Source organism: Equus caballus, chromosome 16, assembly GCF_041296265.1.
Source record: "Equus caballus isolate H_3958 breed thoroughbred chromosome 16, TB-T2T, whole genome shotgun sequence".
Lineage (NCBI taxonomy): Eukaryota > Metazoa > Chordata > Mammalia > Perissodactyla > Equidae > Equus > Equus caballus.
Window position 1 is genome coordinate 78876758 of NC_091699.1, and position 18899 is coordinate 78895656.

At 43.6% G+C, this 18899-nt stretch overlaps 1 protein-coding gene across 14 annotated transcripts in view; it reads right to left on the minus strand.

Annotated features, from left to right (window-relative positions):
- Positions 1-2113: 2113 nt before the first annotated feature.
- CPNE4 (copine 4) overlaps positions 2114-18899 on the minus strand; it is a 691914-nt gene continuing 675128 nt past the window's right edge. For all 14 annotated transcript variants that reach the window (XM_070239070.1, XM_070239074.1, XM_070239081.1 and 11 more), the window contains 4 exons: positions 17812-17863; positions 15295-15428; positions 9889-10125; positions 2114-3884 (listed from right to left, as the gene is read on the minus strand). In XM_070239070.1, coding sequence (XP_070095171.1) covers positions 3750-3884; positions 9889-10125; positions 15295-15428; positions 17812-17863 — 558 coding nt within the window. In that variant the 3' untranslated portion in view covers positions 2114-3749. The remainder of the gene's footprint in view (positions 3885-9888; positions 10126-15294; positions 15429-17811; positions 17864-18899) is intronic.

The window sequence follows — 18899 nt, forward strand, 5'->3', positions numbered from 1 at the left end:
TCGACAGTGATATAATACAACAAAAGAATGTGATTTTTTTTTTTTGACATTGTAAAATAAACTGTGTAAGCATTTGGAACATCAGAATAACTGAGTGGATCCATATTTTCCAAAAGATCAGTACATGACATTACAAAATCGTGGATGGATAAAAGAACCATTGAAAATGCCAGGACAGGTTTATTGATATGACCTCATATTCCACATTGCAACTAACCTTTAAGAAACTACCACTTGTTAAATTTTGGTGCGGTAAAAACAATAAGCACAATTATCTGAGAAAGCTAAAAATGACTCCTCAGCTTACCAAGTACATAGCCACGTGGGGCTAGATTTTCACTGTACTTCAACCAAAACGTCATTTCACAACAGGCTGAATGCGGAAGCAGCTATGAGAATCCAGCTGTCTTTCATTAAGCAAGACCCACAGTGCTGCCTGTCTCTGTGACTACTTTTTGGTTTTGAAAATACAGGCTTTTCGTAAAAATATTTCACTTATGTTAACATGTAAAGGGTTTATTATTGTTTAAATGAATTAATAAATATATTACATTTTCAGTTTCAATTTCTAATATAGTAAATATCGATAGACATAAGCCACAGAAATAAACTCCCGTTGGTGTCCTCATGAATTTAAAAGAGTCTATAGTATCTGTTGAGGCCCGGTGGAGGGCAGGCCGTGGATATAAGTCTGTGGTTCCAAATTTGCACTTCAGAGCCAACGTACGCCCAGAGCTATTTTTCATTTGACTCATACAGTTTGGCCCTCATAGTGTTTAAAACAATTGTTTAATTTTAAATGAGTTTTCTATATTTAAAAATTGGTAGGTTTTATGTGACATACCACATTTTTCAGTTAGATGGACGGGCTGCACTGGGCCCACATTGGTACGTGGCTCCAGGAGGTGAGTGGTAGCTGCCTTCTTCTGCGCACCTGCTTTCCAGTTCCCTTCATCCTCACCACACTCTACTCTTTCTATCCCTTTGTTTAAACCTCAGTCTATCACAGGGCTTGCTCAGCTCCGGGGAGAATCTGCATCTATAATGTCTGATCTACATGGTCTCCTCGGTGGCCAGAAGTTGGGAAGACCTGGTTGTACCCTGAGACTCTTCACCGCTCCCAAGGGGATGCTGTACATCGCAAGATGCCAAGAGCCTGTAAGAAGAAGCTGAGATCACAGATAAGACACAAATTTCTGAAATGGAGGTAAAGGTCATGTTTTAAGGCTCATTCTCTCAAATCTCTTAATAATCTGTTGCTTTGTATGGTAAGTGGATGGGTATAACTCCAGTAGCTGAAATGGGGATTATATGAGTTTGGACTCGGGAGACTGAATGTCTGTGTTTGAATCCTGGCTATGCCATTTGATAGGTGTGTGACCTTAGGTTAGTTATCCAACTTCTCTGTGTCTCAGTTTCCTCATCTGCAAGATGAGACTAATAATACTACCTACCTTATGAGGTTGTTGGGAGAATTAAATGAGACAGTATGTGACAAGCACTTAGAACAGGGGCTGGCACACAGTAAGCCCTCAATAATTGTTAGCTGTTATTTTTATTATTCTTTTGAGCTGGTCTTGAGTCTGGCTACGAAGAGGGAAGTAAACTGCCTTAAGGTTCTGCCAGGTGAATTGGACTCTGTCCTCACTGCCCCATCTCACAGATCCCGGGGATCCTGGCATGACGGTAGCAGATCCCAAGAGATATTTGAGAATGACAGCCCCAGTCACTTACCCTACCTGTTAGATCTACAACTTGAGATTGATGGTGAGGCGCATTAACGAGTCCATCCACTCATTCATGCCTGCATGCATTCGTTCATTTGATTAGTCATGTATTTGTTCATTAAACCTCCACTGAGTGCTTCTATGTTCCAGGCACATGGACATGGAAATACAGGTCCTGGTTTGGGGTTAGAAATAACAACTAGATATTTTTGCAGGATTGGGCATTAATATTTTAATTCCCTGCTTGTTAAAAACAATGATCCATATGTTTCTATGGGACGGTGAAAGACCTATTCCTAATCTGAGGCCATGTCACCTACATGAAATCAATCACTGTTGGGAAATTGCCTTGAAAAGAGAAACAAGACTATAACTCTCAGAAAAAATTCTGTAAGTACCCAATTTATTCATAAAACAATACAGTTTAAATATTTATGATTTTTTTTGTCATACATTTTTACCATCATTCCCAAAATGTTGTGCATTTGGCTGACATGTATTTGCAAGGTTAGGATCTATAATCATAACACTGGAAATTGTACAAGGCATTTGAGTTGCTTGTTAATACTTCCCCCCCTCAAGAAACAAACAACGAATGGTTTTATTTTGCCTTATGATTTACTTCCCCGTCTTTCTGACCACAAATGAGTTCTACTATGCGCCTTTTAAGCCTGCAAAATACTTGTCCATTTCTCTGCGAGAAGATTATACGGTGAAACATTTATTCTTTGGTTCAAGACTGGCTAGTTTATGTCGAAACAAAACACCTCCACCCAAAACAATGATTCCAGGCATTTCTGCTGGCAGAGTTTGCTCTCGAGAAGGGTAAAAAAGGCAGAAAGAAGCCCCACATTAAGCCTAAAGGTCAACTTGGTGGGCCACCTTTCTGGGGAGCCATGCTGCATGGTCATTTGCCATGGACAAGTTTCCCCTGTTGTGGTTCCACCGAATGACTCTTTGAGGTCATTCCTAGGGACTGCCATCAACATGGAACCCTTCCCGTGGTATGTGGTATGTGACACCTCCTTTTAAAGGGCAGGGTCCGGCCTGGAGGAGCTCTCCTTAGTCTGTTTCAGGAGGAGGTGTGACTATAAAGCAGTGAGACCGACTGGAGGTGTGCAGCTTCTGGAATCAGTCTCATTACTTTCTACTCCCACCTCTGAGACAGGCAGGAGCTGCGTGCTGTGGCAGGGACGAGGTGCCACTCTCAAGCAGACTAGGTGCGGCCCTGCTTCGGATGGTCTCTGCAATCATACCCTGGAGACTAGAAGCTCAGGATTCTTAGTGTGGTCTGAGGACTGCATGGGCACCACCTAGAACGTTGATAGAGCTGCAGAATCTCAGGCCCATGCAGACCTACTGCATCACAGCCTGAATTTGGACAAGACCCTCAGGTAGTTCGTGCCCAGTAAAATCTGAGAGGTGCTGGGCTCAGTGTCCCAGACCCACGAGGAGACTACCTCTAGGTGGATAAACCTGTTCTGTAGCACAGGGACCATTCTCAGCAGAGAGGAGTTATAGATAACAACTGCAAAAACAGTGCGGGTTTTTTTTTTGTTTTTTTTTTTATTTTAAACATGCAAAATACAGTCCATGCATCTGCCATTTTGAAAATTCTCTCATCCTGTAGCGGATAAAACCAAATGTGTTTTGGCTATCAACGTTCAATAAATGTTTCAAAATGCTTTACAGTGTAAAGATAATAAGAAATTTAGCAAAATTTCAACAAACCTGTATAAAAAACGGATACAGATACCATTTTATTTCAAGGCGACATGCTGTAATGTAAAGAATAAGTTATCGGTATTTGTGTTTCTTTGTAAAAAGTCTTTACCAATACAAGGGCTTAACAGATCCAGGCCTCGGGGCTACACATGCAAAAAAAATTGTCAGTTGGTTAAAAATCACGAAAACGTGCTATTTTTGGATGTGTATGTGTGTGTTTTTTTAAGTACAGGAGTAGTAGAAGTATTAAATATTAGCAGGAATAGTATTTCAGAACTCTGTAAAAGTGTGTGGAGTTCATGGTGCTAGTGTCCTGGAAGACTCATACATTTCTGAGGAACATTTTGGCTTAATCCCCTTGCCATTATAATAGTCCACCACTTGGTTTGGGACTTCAGCCAACACGCTCTTTGCCAGGGCTGCTGGAGATGCCTGTAGGGAAAAAGAAAGCACCATGACTTTGGCAACCGGCCAGAGGAATCTGATACAGAATCAGCCTAAAGGACTTGGGTCCCGTTCTGAGCAGCTAGCTTCTCTCATCCATTCATTCATTCGTGTATTCAGTATTGGTCTACTCCAAGCAGGAGTTGTCAGATTGTTGGAAGATGAAACTTTAATTTCGTAATTCTATTTTTTCATGCCTGTCTCGAAATACGAAAGGATTCACATGTCAAGATGGGGGAAAAGTTGGATAGCAGAATGAATTCTCGTGCAGCTTTGTTTCTGACTTGCATTCGATTCCAGACACTATGTGAATTATATTCCAGGCACTCTGCTAGGGTTTCTGGAGTGTATGGTTCTTGTCATTATGGAAGTTGCAATCATGTGAGGGGAGCCTGGTGTGACCGAAATTTACCCCACTATGAGGCAGAACACGATACATGCTACAGACCAGCAGCATCCCATCCCGCGCGAGCCTATTAGAAATGTAGACTGCTCAACCCATCCCAGAGCTACTCCATCAGAATGTGCATTTTAACTTGATGCCCTGCTGATTTCTATGCATATTAAAATTTGAGAAGCACTGCTGTAGACAGTCACAAACACTCTGTGGGCAGAGCACAGAGAACAAAAGACGAAATCATCTAGGAGGGTATCACAGCATGCTTCCACGAGGAGGTGGCATTTCAGTTGGGCATGTTTTAAAATGTAGAGAAGGAGGATATTGGCATTTGATCATTCGAGGGTCAGTGAGCCATCTGATGGGGCTGAAGGAAGAGTGTGTGTAGGTGTGTTGAGCATGCAGAATTGGTGGAGCATTCAGTTGGAAAATGAGCTTGAGGCCAGGTGAAGGAGGGTCTTGAATACCACGCTAATAATATAGCCTTTATTCTATCAGCATTATGGATTTGGGGCAGAGGAAGGTGGAAGCAGATACGCATGGCCCCTGGAGTCAGGCAGAGCTGGGTTTGATTTCTGGCATTCAGTACTAACTGCCCAAGCTCTGGGCAAGTAAAATTGCCTGAGCCTCATTATTAGCAATTACTGAAGAGATTGGAAACTTGAAGTGTTTGGGATTCTTCAGGAAAGATCCCGAAGGAAAAAGGGCTGAACTAAATGCGAGATGACCTAGCTTCTAGCTCTTTCCTTCCTATGCTGCTTGTCACTCAGCTATTCAACTTTGCTAAGCCCTGGGGTTCTCAGAGACAAAATAGGAAAGAATAAGAATTCATCCTATCTTGTAGAGTTTTTAGGAGGCTCAAAATAAGGGACACGTATCTTGAAAACACTGTGAGGAGTTTTTCTAAAGTGATTCCCCACACTTTGAAGATGTCATAGCATGTTGGACATTTGGCATCCACGAATGATCTTTTATTTTATAAATAGCTGCTCGGGGTTCTCTGTTAGATCATGGTGCACGTGTACACTGGGGTAGATACAAATGTCATTCCCATTCTTTTCTCTCTGGCCATCTCTCTCTCATATAAAAGTTAGAAAACCAAATACTTGATTTCTCAGCCTCCCTTGCATCTAAGGACAGCCATGTGACCCAATTTCATCCTTTGAGACACAACTGGAAATTTCCTGGGAGATGTTTCTTGGAAAGATTTTCTTTCTTGGTTAAAGGGGACAGATATGGTTCATTCTGTTTCCCTTTTCTCTTTCTTTTTTCCTGGAACTAGAATGTAATTCCTGGATCCACAGCAACCATTTTATCATTATGAGGGATTAGCAAAGGAAATCACCAGGTGCTGGCCTTGACACTATTGAATCACTGAAAAAACAAATGTCAGCAGCCACCAGTCCCTAACTTCTAGCTACATGAGAAAAACATATTTGTACTTACCTAATCCAGAGTTTCTCAACTTTGGGACTATTGCTGTTCTGGGCCGCATAATTCTTTGTGTGGGGAACTGTCCTGTGTATTGTAGGATGTTTACCAGCATCCCTGGCCTCTACCCGCTAGATGTGAATAATATTCCACAACGGTCACCATCAAAAATGTCTCCAGACATTGCTAAATGTCTTCTTGGGGAGCAAAGTCTTGGTTAAGAACTTGGTAGTTCTTGGTTAAGAACCAGTAGTTCTTAACCAAGGGTTAAGAACCATTACTCATGTAATCCACTGTAAGATGGATTTGCTGTTATTGAAGACAAAAATTTTCCTAAACAGTGCCGTCGAGTAGAACTTGCTGAGACGATGGAAATATTCCATATCTGCACTGCCCAATAATGGTAGTCACTAGACACGTGCAACTATTGAACCCTTGAAATGTGGCTAGTGTGACTGAAAAACTGAGTTTTTAATTTGATTTAATTTTAATGAGGTTAAATTTAAATAGCCACATGTGATTATTTGCCACTGTATTGGACAGCACAGCTCCTAAGCGATCCCCCCACCCCTTGGCATAACTGTGCTGGTGGCTCTGGTGAGCAAATGGGGCTTGGGGGGCATGAGTTGCTTGGGAAAAGGCCAAAAATATGAAAGCAGCTGGTTATAACAGCTGTATTTATTAACCACCTACACGGACCTGGCGCTGTTCTAAGCTTTATATAGACACCACCTTTAATCTTCCAATGTGTATGTCACTTGCCTCATTTTACAGATGGAAGTCTGTGGCACAGAGAGGTTAAATAACTTGCCCAGAGCCACAGAACTCAAAGCCTGTGCGCCGTCCACTTCGAAGCTCTGAGTTATCACACAGAGCAGAAAAAGAGAGGCAACTCATGGGTTACTGGCTTATATGAAAGGATATCAGCTCCTCACCTTCCGTTTTATTTATGGCTTATTGAATTCAGAGTAGATTAGTCTGGATAATGAAATGGTTTTCAAAATCTAATTTGAAATCCGTGAAGATAAGGTGGGTGAGATGCTTGTGGCGTTCCGCTTTAGTCATCCACGGCACAGCTGGAGACGCTGTGGCAGAGACAGTGAGGGTGACCCCCTTCCTTGCCCTGCTCAGGGCATCTCCCTTGTTGTCAATGCCCCCTCAACACCCTGCTCCCTGAGGCTCGGGCCTCGTACACCCAGCTCAAGCTGTAGAGTCTCCCTCATGGCTACTTCTCTCGGCCCTGAAGTCCTGTAGCAATATTTTAGCCCTTTTCAGCTACCCATGGGTTGCTTACATGGGATTTTTCTATGTCCCAACCATGCAATTCTCCAGCAAATGACCCACGGCACTATCATCTCACTGTGGTCCCAGTGCCAGCGCATGGCTTGCACACAGCAGGCACTCATGAGTGTTTGAAGAGGAGGAGGCTGGGGTAGAGGTTAGATCCTTGTATGGCTCAGTGGCATTGGTTCAGCACACAGATGGGTGTGCGCGTGTGTGTGTGTGTGTGTGTGTGTGTGTGTGTGTCTGTGTGGAGGGGCGCAGGGAGAGGGTGGTTTGGGGAAGTGCCTGGGTGTCCTAGGGAGTCAGCTGTTTGACCCTCTTCACTCGGGCAAAGTTATGGGTGGTGGTCGGTGATGTGGCTACTTCTGTCTGCCTGACAAAACGGGGCAGGACTTCAACATCTGGAAAAACACCCTTCTTCCTACCTTGAGCATCATGCACATCAGTAGCTTTATTGCTGAACACAGGTGCAGTGAATTTGGCCTGCCCTGGCACATCCCTGCTCGGAGAGGGGTTTACTTCCTTTTGACTCCACTGCTTGCTGTCCACGTGCAGACAACATGAGGGCTTAGTGAGCTTCTTTCATTTACTGAGTGGTTTCACCTGGACACCTCTTCCTTGCGCAAGTTGAAGGTGGGCTACTGTGGCACAGTTGCCCCTCACCCACGCTCATGGCCCGTTGTTGTGGGGGCTTGGGCGTTGTTGCTGTTACTTGGAATCTCCTTCTGCACTCTGCTCTGTAGCCAGGGATCGATTTTAGGCTTCTTTAAGGGTTCTAATTACACTGCAGCCCTCCTTAAAAGGAGAATCATAATCGTGTGGCAGTACAGTTATGAGCAATATCTCGTTGTTCGAGGAGCCCTGGAGTGTGCAGTGACCTCCCTGGGCAGTCCCGGCAGGTCATGAGATCCAGAGGTCAGTGGAGGCTGCTGGGCTCATGATTTATCTGAATGCTCACTTTAAAGAACGTCCCAGGAAGGTGGCAGAACCAACAGCAATTTATGGAAAGCATATGCCCAAGGCTCTGCCGCTGGCACTGGGACTTGTCTGTAGCAAACAACGATCCATCCATCCTTCCACCCTCTTTACTTATCTTACCCAGTGTAGCCGGGCTTCTGGTGTGAGCCCCAGTTGAGATTCAGATGTGCCTGGATGTATCTGATAACTGGCTACAAGAGTGTCAGGGATTCATTTGAATGAGGGTTTTTGGCTGGAGAAAGGCTTTCCCAAAACAGCATCAGGAGGGAGAGCTCAGAGTGGATGGCATAGTGCCTGGCCCTTCCTCTCCCTGACCCTAAATAACTACCTGCAGCCCCGAGGACAGAGTGGCTGCAGTGGAAGCTAGAGAAGATGTTTCCAAGGGATCCTGGAAAGGTGGGGGCACAGACTTCACCGTATTAATGGTCCCGGTGACAGAGGGGTCTCTGCAGCACAGACTGGAGGGGATTCTCGTCATTTCCAAGGGGACTGCAGGGTAGCTTCAGGGCACGGAAGATTCTGGAGATCCCCTCCTGCTGGGGCAGCTCAAGTGTAGATACCAGCCGCTGGGAGCAGTATTGCTGGCACCACTGGCAGTGTGGAGGGCCAGGCCTCACAGGTGGCTTCCACAAGGGGCACAGAACAGAAGAGCACAGAGGACTGTCTGAGACAACCCCTGGTCCCCCCAGGGACCCCCCAGACACAGCTGGGGGAGGCTCCGAGGGTTCTTCAGGGCCACCACCAGCCCAGAGGGCGCCTTTGTAGGAATCAGAAAAGGTGTCTCTCTGGACAGTTGCAGCCCCACAGGTGCAGGGTTTTGTGGAAATTTTAAAGATGCCCCTTCTGGGGAGTTAATAATTATCCACAATTTGGAAATGAGGAAATTGTTATTGAGCACTTTCTCGATGTCACACTAGAGCGTTTTCTGATGGGCCTGCTCTAGGGTCATCGGGGGAATGGAACGCTGCTGGACTTCCTATTTATTACTGATTAGAGCCCAAGACTGTAAATCTAGATGTAGAAAACTGATGAGACTTCTGTCCAGTAGAGAAGGTAATCCAAAGACTTTTTTTTCAAACCTTTTGGTCATTAACCAGTTTTGAATCTGCCTTAGCAAACTTATTCCAGCACTGTCCCCCACTGACCATAATCAATTGTTTTTATCCTTCTTTGAACTAGCTTTGTCATCTTGCTGAGTTAAATAAATCTTTGATGCTGGGGCTGGCCCAGTGGCGCAGCGGTTAAGTGTGCACATTCTGTTTTGGCGGCCCGGGGTCTGCCTGTTTGGATCCTGGGTGTGGATATGGCGCTGCTTGGCAAGCCATGCTGTGGTAGGCGTCCCATGTATAAAGCAGAGGAAGATGGGCATGGATGTGAGCTCAGGGCTAGTCTTCCTCAGCAAAAAGAGGAGGTTTGGCAACAGATGTTAGCTCAGGGCTAATCTTCCTCAAAAAAAAAAAACTTTAATGCTGCTTACTATATATTATAGAGGATTTAGGTTTGCCAAAGCAAACACAGGCCTCTGCCAGGGGTCATGGCTTGACAAGCAGAACCCAGGCAGAATTTTGGCTTCACCTTGCATGTTCAGCCGTACACCCTTGGGCAGGGAACAACCTACCCAACTGTACATGGCAGCCCTGGGGGCACTAGAGATCCTAAACTATTTGGGTGAGGGCAAGCCCCAGTGAAATGCTGGCTACTGTAGTTAGCATGACTCCTTAACTATAGCTCGTTACACTTCTTTCTTCAAAGAGTCAAGTTCTACATATCCTCGTGTGGGAGATGGCCTGGCGTAGGGAGGGATAGGTGGCATTGTTTCACTACAAACACTGGTGGAAAAATGTGGGAGTGAGCTTGCTTTGGTTCTGCTCTCCCCCCGGGAAGCCCCCGAGATATGCGTACATGTTTGAAGTTCCTGAAGGGTACGAACTGGACGATGTCTCGAAGGACAGGCTCTCCCTTGGGTGACCTCAGAATCCCATCATCACCATCCAGCATCTGCATGTCACTGAAGTCAGCATTGCCCACTCCCACGATGATGACCGACATGGGGAGATGGGAGGCGTGGACAATAGCCTCCCGGGTGTCAGCCATGTCTGTGATGACACCGTCCGTCAGGATCAGCAGGATGAAGTATTGCTGCGATCGGTCAATCAGATGTCAGGCGACAATGGGGACGGAGAGATGGGGGAGACAAGGACAATACCAGTTAAGCACCTGGGGTGGCTTCCATGCATACTGACCACAACAACAGTGACCGACTTTTTTTGAGTGCCTGTGCAGACAGCCATAAAGACTTCATGTTACAATGAATGGAGCTTAAAGGCAGGCACAGTAATGTAGGTCAATGTAGTAATTGTAGGTTAATTCTTATAATCACCTTAGTGACAATTACAAAGCACAGTGTGGTAGAAAGAGCAGAAGAGAGGAGTCAGGAGGGCTGGCTTCACAGCCTCATTCTCTGAGATCCTGGGGAAATCCCTCAGCTCCTCTGGGTCTCAGCCTCTTCATATCTCAAATGAAGTGGGACCAGCTCACTTATATGGTCCTCTTCAGCCTGGGGATTTTGAAGAGTCTAAAGATGTACTGCTCACCACAATGGCTCCATGTGCCTACTGAGCCCTTGAATTGTGGCCAGAGCAAGGGAGGAAGTGAATTTTTTACTTTATTTCACTTTAATGAATTTAACTTTAAAAACAGATACCCAATTCAGTTACTGGAAATCTTTTTAAGGTTTTGGGAACAAATCTTTTGGAACAACACAAGTACATGAATCTTCTTTCTCAACTATCAATTTATAAAATCCAAATAAAGACCAAGAATTTGTGATGATAAGTTAGCTTCCAAATTAAGGTGCTTTAAGTGTAAAATACACACCTGATTTTGAAGATTTAGTACCAAAAAATGGTAAAATATTTTATTATTAATTTTTTATATGGAGTACATGTTAAGATGAGGATATTTTGGTAATATTGGGTTAAATAAAATATATTATTAAAATTAATTTCCCTGTTTCTTCTAGCTCACTTTAATGCAGCTACTAGAGAACATTAAATCACATATACAACTCACATTATATTTTTAGTCAACGGCACTAGCCTAAAGCCCTGCTGGGAGAGGGTGAGGGCTGCCGTCTCTCCCTCTGAAGGCCATGTGCCAAGGCCCAGTTTGGGTGTGCTCTGAGGTGGCCGCCCTTCTCCAAGCACCTGGGCAGAAGGCTGCTGAGCTCCCGTGGCTTCCTGCTCTAAGTCTTGGCTCCCAGCCTGCAGCCTTGCTGGTCCCTCTCCACCTGGAGAGGCTGGAAGGTGGCTCATGTGAGACGGAGATTGGAGAAAAGGCTCTGCACTCATCAGCACAGAGAGGGCTTGAGAAATGCTTTGGGGTGTGAAGAAGGAAGGCCCCTCGGAGGTCATCACTGCTATTAGTGGTGAGCGGCATCGTGACAGCCTCTACCGGTGGACAGGGGAGGGAAGCAGGTCACTGAGATGCCACTCATGCCAAACTCAAAAGAATCTCTGATATAATCTCTGCTATGGGCACAGCATCTACAGGGAGCAAACATAGGACAATTAAACCATTCCAAGTAGCCATATTCCAGAAGAGAAAGCCTAGATAGAAGAGCCACATTTTGAAAACCTCTGGCTTTGAGAATCACACTTAAAAGGTTACATATAGGCTGGCAGTGCTAAAGAGTTCCACTTTTCTCTGTAAGTCTGAAGAAAGTTTTTAAACAAAACAACTCAGTCAAAAAAACAACTGGAGAGAAGTGAAATTCACACTGTGAGGAAGACCGCCACAAGTTCTGAATGCTTCCACACAGCTTAATGTAAAGACCTGTTCTGATCCATGTCCATTAACTAACCACCCAACTCTAGTTCTAACTGATCACCCAATCTGCAAATTCATTCCAGCTGAAAATTTTCATCCTTGTCTTTGCTTTTTGAGTCTTAAACGTTCACAAAGAAGTCGGCCTGGGAGTTTGGAAGAAGGTTTCAGTAGGATGAAGTGATGGAAGATGTAGGGAGGTGTAGAGAGAAGGAACAGAAGGAGGCAACCTTGGTGGTTTGAGGACACAGGGGAAAGGTATAGAATACACCAGAATGATAAATCACCCTTCTCAGGATGCTCCTTGGAAGGCCAGGGCAGATGCCACATCTGGAAGCAGACTGCTTCTGAGTCATAAACAGATGGGCCCTAGAGTGAAGCACACTTCCGTGTCCTCTTCCTCCATTCTCCAGCCTCCCCTAACTGCTGTCTGATCTGGTCTTTATGCTCCAGGGGCTAGATCTCCCAATCTGCTCAATGACCCCAGGAACAAAAACACCTAAAAGTCACACTGCCATATCAAGTTGTAATGATCTAGGGAAAATATTTTCTGTAAAGGGACAGTAACAAACATTTTAGGCTTTTCATAATGGCCTCTGTTGCAATGACCTAAGTCTGCTGATGTACTGTAAAAACAGCCATAGACAATATGTACTTAATACTAATGGGCATGGCTATGTTCCAATAAAACTTTGTTGATGGACGTTAAAGTTTGAACGTCATATGATTTTCATGCGCCATGAAATTATTCTTCTTTGATTTTTTTCCTACCATTTAAAAATATAAAAACTATTCTTAACTTGCATGCCATTGAAAAATGGGCTGCAGGATGTAGTTTATTGACTTTTGATATAGAGCAGGGTTCTTAACTCAGGTTTATGGACCGTTGAAAGATTTCAGGCAGTCTGTGAACTTGGGGTAAATTGCATTTTATTTTCACTAACCTCTAACTGCAATTTATCACTTTTTTCCATTATAGATATAATCAACAAATCAGATTAGTTTTAACTGTACTGTGACTTAGTCACCAATAGAAATCACAGATATTTTCCTGTTATATTACAGTGGCTGCAAATATCTCAATCTATCATTTAGACTCAACACTACCTGGAAATTACAGAATTATTAGAATAGCTACTGGTGCTCATAATTTAATGTTAATAAAGAAACATTTTATTACTATATTTATGATGCTTCTATGCGACATTTGAAAAATATTTTGCTAACTGCATTTCAATAAAATTGGTTTATTTTATGATACATATTTTATTTTGTGCATTTAAAAACATTTCTGAGGAGTACATGGGCTTCACCAGCTGCTACTGGAGTCCATGAAATGAAAAAGCTCAAGAACCCCTGGTCTGAAGAGATTGTCAAGATTCTAAAAGCTGATCCTTCCAGGTTTAATCTAGCTAGAGGTAATGGGCTGAAGACTGCCAGATCAAAATCCTGACGGAAATTTCCTATAAAGCTAGCAGTAAGAGTTGCTTCCAAAGTCAGGCTAGGAAAAAGCTCATAAATGAAATCTTATAGTCTTTGAACATAGTTGAGGTCCTATTTAGATCAGGAGGGGACATTTTTTTCTTTCTAGAAGAGCTCCACAAAATTGAGGAGAAAATCCTATAGCCACAGGCTCCCAGGCACAACTTGCCTAAGAGGTTCAAGTTTAGGACCCTTAGCAATCAGTGATAACAAGGGGCCCTGGATCACACATCGTTCACAGAACAAGAGAAAGGTCTAGGGAAAAGAATCAGTGTTCCTGGCCTGTAGGGGTCACTCATTTGGGAATATATGGACTGGATGCTTCCTGCACCATTTCCTGACCTGCCCTTTCAGAGCAGACCCGCGTGTCCCTTGAGGAGTGCTATATGCTGGCTTCTATCAGTCCTGAATCCAGACCCATGTCAGTCCTGTTCTCTTTTTACTCTTGTAGGTCCTGGTGCCCCAGAGGGGCTGAGATGATTCAGTTTTCAAACTGGGCTCCGGGGAGCCCTGGGGATGCCTTGGATGCTCTTGGGGATAAAGGGGGTAAAGAAGAACAGAGAAGTTTTGAACCCACCCCTTAGCCCAGATTAGCAAGGACAGTCTGTTTTCTTAAAATCCATTTTGTATGTTGGGTTTCTGAGCAAGGTATCATTTGAAGACTTTAAGTTCTGATAATTAAAAAAAAATTAAAAGTAAACAAATATTGATCCTATCCAACCCTTATCCCCAAATCTTGCATCTGTGAGGATTGAAATTTGCTCCAAGGCCTCTGTGCATTTGGCAAGATGGAGCTACTGCTGACATTGACCAGTGTAGTTTCCGAGGAATGCTGGGGAGGAAAGTCTGCCTGGTACGGGTGGAGGAACCCACGGAAGGAGAGATGGAGACAGTGAGGACAGGCAACTCTTTCAATGAATTTTGCTCTAAAGGGAAGTAAAGTAAGGGACAATATCTAAGGGTACAGTGGTGTCAAGGGATTTTAACTTAAACGGGAGATATTATAGCATGTTTTCTTTGTTAATGGGAATGAGTCTTCAGTAGATAAAGAAAAAATAGATGATAAGAAGAGAGAGGGAGTATAACTCTCAGGTCAATGTCCTTGGCTACTTGGGAGGGGGTGTGCTGCAGCACACAAGAGAAGGAGCTGACATTAGATAGGAGAATGGTTCTCCATCCATCCTGACTTGAGGTGAGGCTGAGAACATGGGTACAGCACAAGCAGTTTAGATGAGTCGATGGAAGAAGATGAGGGAGTTGTATATTATTTTCCTTATGCAAATGTAGTATCTTGAAATCCAGGATAAAACTATAGAGAAAAGTTCAGACCTCAGTAATATTCTACTAAATCTGAAAAAAAGTCATACAGCTAAAAAGAAATATATTAATATCATTAAGAATGATACATAGAAAAGATGTTATGGTAATGTATTTAACTCTAAAACATTAGGGGAAAACATTAAAGAGTCAAACTTTGTTTGGGCTTGTAGCTTAAGTTTGCATTTTCTTGAGAAAACCCACACGGAATGTGAAACGAATTTTTGCTGTGATGCTTTGTGTTGCTGCACTTGACCACCAGAGGGTAGAATCAGCCATTATTTTACTGCTTTTGCTTCACTTCCATCTGTACTATGGGTACATTGGAAAGCAAGATAGTTTTTGGGCAATTTTTTTCTTGCCAGGAACATAAGGTGGGTATGACCTATGCTTGAGTGAACACAGTAGCTTCCATTGCTGAGCATCTCCTGTGTTCAGGTAATGTTGTAGACATTTGAGATGGCTCATCTCTAAGCCTCATAATAACCCAGCAGAGACGGGGATGACTATCTCCATTTTTCAGATGAGGAGACTGAGGATAAGGGAGAGTTAAGTCACCCGTCCCACTCACACCTGTAGACATGCTTGAATTTATTGTCAGAGAGGGACGGGTGCTATGGCCAATATCTAGGTGAGGAAGGGGGAGGTTAACTCCCACAGCAGGAGGACTCCTCCACTCCTTACCGATGCCTCCTTGGTGTTAGTCTCCTCTGATGCTGACTTGGCGACCTTCTGAATGATGGGGGCGATGTTGGTGGGACCATAGAGTTGCAGCTTCGGAAGGCAGCTCTGATAGGCTTCCACAACTCCTTGAATTCCTGAGGTGAAATTGGCAAAGATCCATAGTTCAATAGTCCCCTCGAACATACTTGTAATCAAACACACACACAAATAAAGCATTAAATTCCCCCAAATAGTCCTTATCAACATCACATTTATGTTCTTAAGATAAAAAAGAAAATACCATAGCATTGGTCTTGCTGTCTACACCCTTGCTGAAATCATTATCTTTAGGGCTCAAATCAAAAGTGACCATTTACACAAACTTTTCCCTATCATCCCGCTTTACATGTAAGATTTCATTAGATCCTCATAGCATAATAAAATAGATGTTATACCCATTTTATAGGTGAAGAAACTGAGGCTTAGCGAGGCTCAATGATCTGTCCCAGTTCACAAAGCAAGTGAGCTCTAGACTCAGGATTCAAACCCAGGTTTGTCTGGCTCCAGAGGCAGTGCTCTCAGCTACCAGGCAAGTCAGCTTTCATGCTTCTCTAGTTTTCACACCACCTTGTTGACTCTAGTATATACCACCCTAGGCCACCTAGAAGAGTTATGCGTACTCATGACCATCTCGCCAGATGTTACAGTCCTTGTGGGCAGTAATCATGACTTACTCCCTTAAAGAGCTTGAGGGAGGTCGGGCACATGGTGAGCTCACCAAGCTCACCAAGCAGCCACCATGTGCGTGATGAACGAGCAAAATGGCTGATACAATCATTGCTGGGGATTGTAGTAGAGATGAATGATGTTCATCATCATGATCACCCCTTCATTTAAAGGGGGGAATCCATCCTGAGGCCATGGTGAGCCAAAGAAATAGCACAGGGTGGGACTCTCTTGGAAAAGGCAGCGGTTGGATTCTCCTTCAAGAGGCAGCCCTGCTTGTGTAGCTTCTTCCAGCATTTTATGAGTCTTGACTGGACTTCTAATGTTATAATCATGATCCCACAGTAACAGTCCCATTACTAATGGTTTTTGTTCAAATGGCTCCTCTTGGTGTCTGTGCCTATGTTACCTCTTGCCTTCCCTTGTTTCAGCTCATCCTCATATCTCTCTCTATCCTGAAACAGCACACTGGTCCTGTTTTTGGCCAGAAGGATCCACACAAGCCCCTCCTGAGATTGTTCTCCACACCCACCGTAGACAGCAAACCGGCTCTGGGTATCTTGGATGAGCAAGTTCTGTTCTGCCCTTATACGCATGCTTCCAACCCCATTGAAAATGCTGCATCCTCTTTTCCTGCCCCAAAACCTGTCATTCTAAAGACAGATGCCAAATCATTATGCAGCCTGGTTTTGAAGTTAAGCGATGCTGAACAGAAGCTCCTTATCTTTTTTCATTCTTGAGTTTTTACTCGAGATAAGCAAATTTAATTTCTCTTTCAAAAGTATCAGGCAGATGAATTCTAAGAGTGTGAAACAGGTGAACACTGGGTATGAATTTCATTCTACTTTGGTGGAAAATCATTTTTACAGTTCAAGAATGGGGGTGGCTAAGGATGAGGGAAGTCTAAACCACAATAAACTTGGGGTGAGGAATCACGAGAGGGAATAATGGCTGAATGGAGATTGGGTCTTAGAGGTTATTACGTGCAGACCCAATGATATTGATATCATATTCTTGGACATCAAGTGCTAAATTTGTGAAATAAACTGGTGGATGCTTTACACACCCCACTGGATCTGACTTCACCCTCGTTCAGCCCCCTTTCTCCTTGACAAGAAAGAGAAGAGAGATAAGGACATTTCTACCTAGCCCACTGTAAAAATATCTCATGATCTTCATAGCAACAAATGCACTTGGCTCTATTTGTTATTCAGAAAGCAGGAAAGAGACTTCTAAATAAAATTTATCATCATAGTTTTCATCATCATTATTTTGTGGAACTGTGTTGGGGAACTTCTGGCTGGAAATAATGAAACACGGACCAAAGCCTTTGAGAAGGTTTTTTTCTGGCACAAAACTATGAAGCTACTACTAAGGGACTTCAAACAAGTATCCTTTGCCAGCATGCTGAAAGTGTCCAGTGATTTCCAATGTTTTCCCCTCTCCTCACACCTTCACAGAGAGGAAGTTGTGAAAAATGAAGACTTGATGAAAATGGGGAAAGCAGAAAAAGGAGTGTCTCATCACCGCCCATCAGGTGAACTTCCCCTTGTTTCTTTTTGGCCAGAGGAATCCAGAGCTGGCATCAGTGTTCTTGCTGTGAGCTCTTCTGCCATTTCCAGCTCTTGTTTTTCTGCTCTGTATTGCAGCCCTCTGCTGCCTTTGGAGGAGCATGGTTAATTTGGACCCGGAAAGCCTAACTCTTTGCTGTGGTTATCATAACTGATAACCTGCACGAAAGGAGAGAAACTAAAATGGGAAGATACAAGCAGAAGGGCTGCGAGCCACTGGCTTTTTTAGGTGGTGATTTACCTGCACATTCTGGGTTGTCTTCATTAAAGTTGATCGCGAAGTCATGAGAGACCTAGACACCAATTAAAATTTAAAAAAGGAAGAAAGGAGAATTACAACTTTAATCCAGTAAGGAGGCACTGGGGTTGAGAGTTTGCAAACAAATGCCCATTACATTCATTATGTGTTAAGCAGCAGGAACCATTTTAAGCCTTTACACAATCAATCTGAGATGGAGGGTGAATTCTAAGCTCCCTGTGGAGCTGAGGTGACAGGAAGATTTTCTGGAATCAGATAAATGCTGGCAGGAGGGAAGAATAAGGCTAAAAAAAAAATCCAAGAAAAGATTTCAGAAAAATCTAATTCCACATAGCTTCCACATAGAACTGGCCACAGACTGGAGGCTTAGATTTGGCTGAGTTTTATTTGGACCCAGTGATTAAAAAAAATGATAACTCAATAACCCAAGCTGTCTGCTCAACATGGTGATGGTTATGAAGGCTCCAGCTAAGCTGTTGACATTTAAGAATCATCCTAACATGGGATGCAGAACTGCAGGGCAGGAGGATTTTCACTTATATACAGGTGAAATAGACTCCACTCTACTTTCGGACAAGTAATAAAGTAATATACCTTACAATCTTCCAGCACAAATTCCTCTACCTGGAAGGACCTTTGCACAAGGTCAAATAACATATTGTTTATTTTCTTCTTTCTAAAACCTGATTGAACAAGAGGGATGTTCTGGCATTTGGACATTTTTATTGGATCATTTGGAATTTTACAGAGACTTTCGATTCAAAGGTTATTTCTAAGCACTGACTCTCTTGGGGGCTAGAAAGTAGGTCATTGTGTTAAAAGACCCCTCTTTTCTTAGTGGGAGGTCTGAGCTGATGCTGTTGGTGTCTAGCCCAAATTCCCTTCCCCTTAGCACTTCCAGGCAAGTCAGCTGACTTCCAGCCATCTTACCTGCTTTATTTACCGTATTTATTTAAGTTTTTCTCAGGCTTCCAGAGCCTGCTTTACCTGCTCAAGTGACAGGTTAAAAGTATTGGGTAATTAGTGTCCCCCAGGAGCAGCTCTTAATCAGTGGCTGACAGGAGACAGTG